The sequence below is a fragment of the Cynoglossus semilaevis genome, chromosome 10 (genome assembly GCF_000523025.1).
Source record: "Cynoglossus semilaevis isolate Cse_v1.0 chromosome 10, Cse_v1.0, whole genome shotgun sequence".
Classification (NCBI taxonomy): domain Eukaryota; kingdom Metazoa; phylum Chordata; class Actinopteri; order Pleuronectiformes; family Cynoglossidae; genus Cynoglossus; species Cynoglossus semilaevis.
This window is the reverse complement of record NC_024316.1, coordinates 16,403,393-16,413,281: the sequence shown is the minus strand read 5'-3', so window position 1 is coordinate 16,413,281 and position 9,889 is coordinate 16,403,393. Positions and strand designations below refer to the sequence as shown.

Genomic DNA, 9,889 nt, shown 5'->3' with positions numbered 1-9,889 from the left:
GGACTGTTTTGAAGAAACCCCGGTCAGTCACAAATTCTTATTTGCCTGTTAATTAGGATTGTCCGAGGAGTGTAGATCTAATCTTGAGGAACAGGAAATCACAGTGGAGCCAACGGTGGTGGTGGGAGTCTAGGGAGGGGGAGGGGCCGGCTCTGGGCTTCAATAACTCAGTTATCATTGCTATCTGATAGGAGGAGCCCACCAGAGTAGACAGTACAGTATTTACGCTCGGGTTTGACTCAATTAAGTTGTGGAGTCAACCATGATCCGCCCGAGCTCAATATTATGTAGATATGGATTCAATTGTTCTCCCTGCAGCCGAGTTTAAATTAAATTACTTTAATTAATCCTCGCAAATAAAGTCTAATTATTTATATGGTTAAAAACTCAATATAAAATCACAGGGAAGTCAATTAGTTTTTTTTTACACCCTAGAGACTCACATGTTGAGATAGAGAGTAGAATAAAGTTCATTTATAAGACGTTTGCTCCAGTAGCAGGTGCTGAGGTTTAGGGTTAGAGAAAACTCAGCCAATGAGAACATTAGGGGAGGGACTAAGATTGCTGCTGCTCTCACATGAACCGGAGAAAATAACTTTGAGAAACAGGGAAATGAATTTTCATTTTAAATCATTACCAGATGGTAGAGTTAATAGAACCAGGTAAAGAGTCAGTGAGTAATTATTTAAAATACCGTATTTTCTGGACTATAAGTCACACTCTTTTTCATTCATTTTGGCTTATAATTTCAAATATATAATTTCACACGTTTGCTATTTTTACGCTGACAATTGCTAGAGAGCACTCTAGGCTTGTGTACCAGTATCTGCTACTCCTGTACCACTGAAAATTTACATTTTTGTTATTTTTACAATGACAGCCACTAGAGGGCACTGGTGCGACTTATACTCTGGAAAACACAAAAATCTTGATTTCAATTTTGAACCAAATAATTCTATTTTTTACCATAATCGAGCAGCCCTACATGTCACTGCAGCAGGCATTGTTTTCGCTCATTAACGTCAATGCTAATTACATAATTTTGTTGTTTTTGCCTTGTTTTACTCACTTTGTTTGAACACAAAAACTCAAAGTTCATTCAACATTTAGAGCAGTAACAGGAACTCCGTTCACCTTCAGGTGAGCCACCTGTCATAAACCAGCTGCGAAAGTACTGCATCAGCATCTGTATGCTGTACAGCCTAATGATCTGCCTCACTCCTCTCCCCCCTCCTCCCCCCTTCTCCTCCACTCTCACCCACACCCACACACAGATTGTTAGACCATCATCATTATAGCTTGTAAACAGGGATCAAAATCAGCACAAAGGGGGATTGTCAGCGGGGAACGAGGAGACCTGGCAGTCACAGGTGGTTCAGCCTGGGGAAAATGTACCACAGGAGACACTCTGACCTGCAGGGAGCGCTCCTGTCAGGCAAAGAGAGAAAAACAAGCCCTGTGGTCGTTATCAGCTTTTAATTTTGTAGTTGGTTCACACTCAGAGGTGGAGTGTGAACGGTGACAGCACTACAGCAGGATTGAAGAAGGGGGAGGGGGGGGGGCAAAAAGAGCAAAAAGGGTGTTCTGTAGTGGTCACTGCACTAACACACTTGTTGTGTTCCTCGTTGTTGTTGTTCTGCTGCTGCTTCTACACCGACGTGATGCAACAATGCTGTCCCTTCTACTGCCCCAGGGGCACAAGTGTTATTATGCACACACACACACACACACACACACAAGGCATAGCATGCATGCAGCCCAGTGCTCATCCACTTGGCATGGTTGTGCGTCCGAGTGTGTTTGTGCGTCGATGCACGTGAGCCCAGCTCCAAAGTACAAAGGAGGATCAGCCGCGGACGGAGACAAAGTTGCATTCATCATCTGGCCGCCGTGCTGCTACGTCTGACAGCGTGTGTGTGTGTGTGTGCAAGTGAGTGCGTGTGGGTGTGTTAGTCCCCGTCGGATGAGCGCACGCGGCTGAGGATGCAGCTGGGAGCATGAGTTCTGACCAAGAGGAGCATGACATGGTCTGTCAGAAAGCTGTGACCCTGATTGTTGACCTCTGCCTCCACAACAGCACCCTGGTGGACCAGGACACCTGCCAGAATTTCCTCTTCCTGTTGTCCAGCCAGAGCTCTGACCACAAGGATCAGGGTAAGAACAGAAATGAATTCTTCTGTATTTTCAGGACAGTATCTTCAGCTTTACATTTTAAAAGATTCAAAGCTATTTTTTTTTTACTCCTTTACTCCGGCTGTTTAACGCGGATGAGTCGCGTGCAGAAAGTTCCACGCCGTTTCTTTAATGAGTTCTTGCGACCCCAGGGCGGCAGGAAGAGATCGGTGTATTAAACAAACTCACACTGACTCGGCTGTTTGCTTCGGAGAGCAGAGCTTATACATCTTTAATAGATTAGCCTCACAGCTGACTGACACCACAGCAGCTCCGTGCTGTCTCTCAGTTAGATTAAAAAGAAAAAAAAACAACAACCTTGACAAACTGTTGTTATTTTTTCATAGCCTTCATGTCAGTGTGAGCTGTGAAGATTCCTGATCAGTGTGTTTATGCTCAAACACACACTCTCTCTCTGTCAGTCTCTCTTGTGTTTCACTTTTTCATGCCAGCTCGTGTAAACATCTGTTGCCGCCTGGTGCATCTGTTGCTGCAACACTCGCGGAAAGCTTCAACCTGTTCAATGGTAAAATTCAGCCCTCTCTTTAATGCAGTGTCAGTGTCTGCTGTGGTGGCTCTACCAGTGCTGCCCCCGGCAGGCTGGATATATTTTTAGGTCTCTGTTGTGGACTGTGAGAAATATTGCCTGATTTTTCTAGATGCAGGCGGAAAGTTGTGGATTTCTTGTGTCGATGCGGATGACACGGCAGTGAATGTGACCACAGGGTGTGTGGTGATAATTGTAGGTTTGTAGATGTAGATGTTCCCCGAGCAATTACAGTGTAAAGATTCTGAGACAGCACGGCTGAAAGTCAACGGTTTCTTGGTGGATTCAGAAAAGAAAATTCACTTTTCTTCCATCTGGGAAATTGGGTTTTTGAACGTGTCTGATCCACCGTGTGTGACAGGATCTGCATTCGTTCACTGCCGCATTTTCTCCACGAAACGTAGTTTGTCGTGATTATGGTTATGGAAGATGACGGATGACAGGAACGCGGTTCAAAAGAGGGAAATATCTTAGCTCTCCCTCTTATCCGCGGATGTGTTGCTTCTTTTCAACCAATGGCGAGCAAATCCGCTGTCACCTCACATCATCGTCAGCGCAGGAATCGAACGTACATCACAGTGCCACTGGCGTCTACTACTGAGCAGGGAGGACATTAAATGCCATTGCATGTTATGTTGCCGGTGATGCTAATGATTTTTGCCACATGGAAGCTCAAGAAAAGCTGCTTCTCATGCTGTTGGAGGATGTGAAGGTTGGGGGTGGTAGGAAATGTCGCCTCGCACGCAGTGTTTGGTTTTTGCTTTCAGAGCAAAAAAAGAAAAAGGCTGCAGCCTGTGTGTTAGAACATTAAATTACCATTTTTTTACCTATAATTTCCAATATCTTAAATGACATGGTGGACTGGTGGTTAGTGTTGTTGCCTCATTGTTAAAAACTAAGAGGTTTGAGTTCTTGTCCTGTAGTTTCCATTGAGCACAACACATGTGGACACTAAATTATGTATGCATGCTCAAGTCCTGTCCATTAGGGGGCAGCATTGTGCAATTTGTTGCTTTCATTTAACAGCCGAGAAGAAGAGGTGAACAAACTTTTTCTGATGAATCTGAATCCAATTAATATGAACGAACATTTTGATATAAATATATTTTATATTTTTAGTATAAATAAATAAATATTAAACCCATATAATCTTTCAACTGTTTGTCTGTAATGGACTGACAAACTGCTTAGGACACATACTTCAAACCCATGGCCTGAGGACTGAATTTGGTCCACCATGTCATTTTACTTAAAAATGTCGTCTTAAAATAAAACTCCAAACCAAACGACATGAAAACAACGACATGCAATTCATAAAAACACAGTTTCGACTTCTCATACACAACGAGGAGAAAGGATCAATTTGGAACTTTACATATTTTTCAGAGGTCATTTGTTTTGCCTTGAGGACACTTGGAGAACATCCTGCTGTGGCACTCTTGTCAATATTCAAACATCAACCACACTTTCGTCTCAGGCAGGAACAGGCTGACATTTACCACAGTCCACACAAGACTTGGGCTGCTGCTCGTGAATAAATCCCAAGTCTTCTCATGAAAAGTGTTCCATTTTATGTGCGTCACTTTGGGGCAGAAATACAACTTTGAAGATGGGCAGGATCCTGCATCGTATGATTCTTTGGACTCCAGAGGCAGCAGCAGCAGCAGCAGCAGCACCTGTTTCCTGCTCTTCAGTCATTATTCACACCCTCATTCATATCTTAGGTCATTTCAACCTCGTGTCCTGTTACCTTAAGTCTATTCTGTGTGTTTTTGGAAACAATAGTTCCTGCAGAAAGACAACAAACTTGGCAGAACGACCCTTTTTGTAAAAAGTTTGAGGCAGAATAAGAACAAAGGTACGCGCTGGAACATTTCCACACACAAAACTGAGGCGTGCCTGCACATTTACAGTTGGTGCATTGGTAGTATGGGGAAGAGTGAGCATAAAGGGCAGCAGAGAGAGAGAGAGAGAGAGAGAGCCTATAGGAACTGTAGGAAGGAGGATGAGAACTGGTGGAAATTAGTATTCTTGGGGAAACTCCAGCAAAACAAACATGCATAAATATACACAGTCCAAGAATAATAATAATTAATAAGCAAAGCCAATCAAATCAGGCTTCTAACAACTCACCCCTGGCACTCCGCCCTTTTCTTCACCTCTTCTGCACTTCGTCTTCTCCCTGCAGCCTTGTTGTTTATTGTTCCTAAAGCTTTGAGAATCATTGCTTCATTACCTGTGACCCACTTAAAAATGTTTCATGACCCAGACTGGGTTTGCGGGCCACACTTTGAGAAACATTGTCCTAACATGAGCTGCTCATGTTCCCAAACAAGCAGCTGTTAGCGTTAGCGTTGTTACTGCTCCTTTTTCTTATTATCAATTCACATTACAGGGGTATCATCGCCACCTACTGTTGAGAAGTGCAGATAGGCTAGACATAGGCTCGTCTTGGCAAAGTCCTTGGACCCACTAAAATTGTCAGACAGCATTTGGGTCACGGCCCACAAGTTGAGAACCACTGCTTTAACACCTCCCTCACTTGAGTAAGTGCTTTGAGCTACATTCAGAACCTCTGACAATACAAATAAAGACCACAAATCGCAGACCCCCTGCACCTGAAGTCCCCCGTCTCGGTGCAGCCGACAGATATTAACCTATTGTTTCTATCGACCACTTTGTGAAAATGGTCAGCTGGCTGTTTGTTTTCCATCAAGGCTGGATGGTTCCCCCTGCCATTAATGTGGAAAGCAACACAGGGTTTTGCCAGGGCGATAAATGAGAGCGCAAATCAGCAGCTCACACTCTGCTGAGCACACATTTCCCCCCCGATCAACTGCCTGCTTTAGATATTGATATTCACTGCAGAGCGCTGATACAGGTTACTAAACATATCCTGTACGTGCGCGTACTTGCCCGATGCACTTTTAACCCACACTCCTGTACGCAGACACACACTCCCAGCTCCAGGTGTTGGCTCGACTTGATGGGGTTTATTTTTTGATCACATCATTTCTCACATGCCCACCTCATCTTGGGGTTTATTAAGCAGGACCTTGGCTGGCAGGAGGTATTAGCATCTGTGGATCATTCATTAAGTCCTCAGCGATCTGCCTCGCTCCGTCCGTCGCCTTCTCCTGGAAAGGTGGTGCAATGCAGGTCGAATACAACACAAGAAAAACAAGAACATCAAATTAACAGCACCGCGGAGATTAGAACCCCATCTGACCCGCTGCGCCTTTCAATAATTCATACCAACGGTGTACTGTCGCTGCGGTTTATTGATACAACATTTCACTTTTGGACCACAGAGGAACACGAGGGACGTGGCGTGATCCTGTTGTGACAGAAAATACGCCAAAAAAAGACACCGTCTAAGCTGTCACTAGAAGCAGGGACCATGTGTCCTCTCAGGGGTGGGTATCCCCGGGTACCTCACCACTGGATCTGAGTACAAAGTACACAACTATTATAAGGCCAGTACATACAAATACTTTTTTCTGAATGACATGTACTTAAAAACATAACAGATAAACTTAGCTAATATACTATATATATGTATACACATACAGTATATAATATATTATTTTAGTGTATATATACAGTATATATATGTATACATGTATATATGTGTATAGATTCACATTTTAGGGTTATGGGTTTGCTTCCCAGAGGAACCACATATCCCTAATGGTACCCCCCCTCACCCCCCATGTGGCAGCCTGTGAGTTGCAACCATGTACTGAATGGCGCCTCTTGTGGCAGCCCATGTTGGTTGCAAAGACTCACACTAACTTTACCCATTGTGGGAAGAATAGGGGACTCAATTATTATTATATGTATATATTTTTAATCACTGGCTGTTCGGAACCCACTAGGGGGCGCCATTCCAATGTTATTGTTGTTGAGCTGCAGCTTCAGTTCAGCCAAGTTAACTGAACCTCATTGGTTATAATTAGTTAATTAATTTACATGACACATGGATGCATGTTTTTCAACTTTGACATCACACAACCTGATTGGTTGGATTTTTTTTTTTTTCTAAATTGATTCGTAATCGTTGAATACACGATCAAAGCAACGGTTTCTTCTCCCAGCCGTAGACTCTGTTGGTGTAACTCACTGTGGTAGACTTTATACAGCAACAGTACGGGTTCATGTACTCGTATATTTATTCACGAAGCCCTGGTGTGTGCTGGGTACGTAGTGTATACAGAACAGGTGTTTCTGTAGGATTACAGAATGAAAAGGCGTTTGGCCGACACTGAATCAAGTAGAAACAGCAGGAGAAGGTCACTAAGCCAGTTTTAGAGGAGGCGGCCCTCATGAGTGGCCAAGTGGGGCGCGTGTTTCATTAAAATTAATGCTTTAAAGGCAAAAGTCACACAGTGACTTGAATATCAACCAGCTCCGTTCTGAGCCGAGAGCACGGAGAACACCAAAGAAGACGACGCCTCCGTGGTTCTGTCCCAGGAGGCGGCACACGTGGGTGACATCAGGGGTATCATCTTCTCTTTAAACGTCAGGCTGCTAATAAAAAAATAATAATAATAATCTTTTTGACAGGGTTGCCACGTCTGGTTATTATCAGCAATTTCAACTTACTTGAAAATATCAATATCTGTTGCTTGTATGCTTTTATTAAAATTATTATTCACATAATTTTGTATTATCTATTGAACAAATACTATTATTATTTATTATTTACAACAAATTTAAAAGTTTTTTAAATTTTAAATCAATGCTTGGGTACGATTAGCGAGAATCTCAGGATGATATGACAGTAAATAAGATTTCAAATTTGTTGTTTTTTGTTCGTTTCTCAAACTCATTTTTTTGTGTTCGCTAATGATAAATAAAATTCTATTGCTACAAGGCGCACATTGGCTTTGATTGGATTTTTGTCAACATGTGCCGCCTTTTACTCAACAAACACAGCTCTGATTGGCTCAGACTTGCATGTATTTCACCAGTTTACGTGATGAAATCAGTGCTGATTTGACTTTGTCCCAGCCATTTCTTTGCTGAATTTGATATTAGACTAATGCTTAGATAAATTTCATCAACTTCCTGTTTAGATGAAATCTAAACAGGAATCTTTTGCAGCTGGTGTAATTTCTGAAACACAACTGTTCACTACGAGTTTTTTTGCAAAATAAGGAAATAAATGTGACTTAAAAATTAAGTGGTCTACAGGGCTGGTGTTGAGTGAGTCGCTTGTTATTGTAGACCTGGTTGCTTGATCCTCTGGGGATCTGGCAACACGACCGTGTTTACCTAATTGCAGAGATGACACCACGATGCATTGTACCTTGTGAAAGTGCTCGTTTTATTCTCCTACAAAATGCATTAGCGTCATTACTGGTAAAGTGTTAGTGCGATGAGTAATGCACTAACGTGCTGTGAGTTGCCCCGGCCAGCGGGCTGCACAAAGGCCTGTGCTGCAACTATCGAGCAGAAACATTGGTTTATTGATTAAAGAATCAGACCCCAAGTGAACACGGAGCCTTAGAGGAGGAGGAGGGGGAGGTATCGCAGGAGGAGGCGCGGAGGGAGAGACTTTTCTTTCTTTCTGTGTTGCGCCTCAGTGGAGCACAACATTACACCATTACACGACGTGTATACACATACTTTATTATTTATTTCGTACACTTTGACTCTTGATTGACAGCACTCTGGTTGCAGTACCGCGTGTACTTTTATCTCAAACACCATCCTGGCATGAGCACAATACACGATAGCAATCCAAGGATGAAATTAGCTGGGATTTTTTATTGACTTTTTTTTTCTGTTTCTTTTGTCACTGCCAAAATGTGTTTTGTGAAGAATTAAACCTCTCCACCATACTTTTGAATGAGCCTCTACAAATACAAGGTGTTAATCTGAAATCCAAAAATGTGACCTTCGTCCATTTGATATATTAAATAATCCCAAAGGTCAACTTCTGTAGGTGCGATTTCTTCTTTCATATTATCATTATTTTTACAGTAGAATTGTTGGCTTATGGAACTTTATTTTTGCAACAATAATATTACTGATGTCAGTTTTTTTTCTTCTTCACCTAATCATGCAGGTGCACTTCCTCTGCTCCTCCTCTGTCTGAGAGCTTCACTGCCTGTTTCTGTTCATGTAACCATTCGGTCATAATGACTGTTGAGCTGTCTGTCATGATGAACACTTCAGGCCTGTGGGACCACGGCTCCTGTCACGCTCACTGGGTTGATGGTGTGGAATTAGAAGTGGGGTCTGTGTGCACTTCATCACACACATTATAGTAATGGCTCGTGTTAGAGTGTGATACCACACAGTACTGCGTTTTTGTCTCGATACTTGTTGAGGACGACAGATGAAGTTTATAGTTTTTATGAACTTTTCTTGTCATTATAATTAGTTCATTATTTCTTTTTTCACACTTGCTTGTACTTTACCTTTCCATCCCTGGGTGTCACTATTTCTTACACACAGGCACCTCCAAAGCCACTGATTGGCAGTGATTTATCCAACCCACTCGGTTATGGTGCATAAAGTATAAGAACTTTGACATAAAAGCGACCCAATCGTATCATCTCCACGTCAGGCAGCGACAAAACGATGATGATGATCAGTGGCTCGGACGCCCATTAGCATCATCGCGTGGCTTTGAGCCTCGTGCCAAATCTCGGCATCGTGTTTTCGGAAACAACACGTCACAGTGTTCCATCTGTCTGAGTCCATTCGATGTTGATCAGTGTTTGCGACTCCTAATGTGTCGTTGTCCTGCCAAGTGACCACAGGCCAAGGATTTTTTAAATGATTAGAGAGGACGTGACTTTAAATACCATAAACCAGTTTGACACAATGACGCCATCATTTAGAAGCTTTACTAAGGTATACAGTAATGAAAAATGATATAAAAGTACATTTAATGACATTCATCTCAAGTCTTTCCATCGTCTAATAACCAGTATCTGTACCCTGACTCAGTTTGCTGAAGCTGGATGACCTTCCTAACACAAACCCAGCCCATTTATCAGGACTTGTCCAAATAAATACAGCATCAGTGTAAATCTTATTAAATGTGACCTTTAAATGTGGTCCAATGGTGTCTAATGAAACCCCCAAAATGCAGATGAATGTTTTCTGTTGCCAGAGAAAATGAGACCATATGGTGCTGTGACTAAGTAACGTTCA

General features: G+C 42.5%; 1 protein-coding gene across 1 annotated transcript in view; it reads left to right on the top strand.

Annotated features, from left to right (window-relative positions):
- The first annotated feature begins 1,612 nt into the window (after positions 1-1,612).
- Positions 1,613-9,889, top strand: part of syt6a (synaptotagmin VIa) — a 57,163-nt gene continuing 48,886 nt past the window's right edge. Inside the window, exon 1 of the mRNA XM_008319150.3 lies at positions 1,613-2,154. Coding sequence (XP_008317372.1) covers positions 1,998-2,154 — 157 coding nt within the window. The 5' untranslated portion in view covers positions 1,613-1,997. The remainder of the gene's footprint in view (positions 2,155-9,889) is intronic.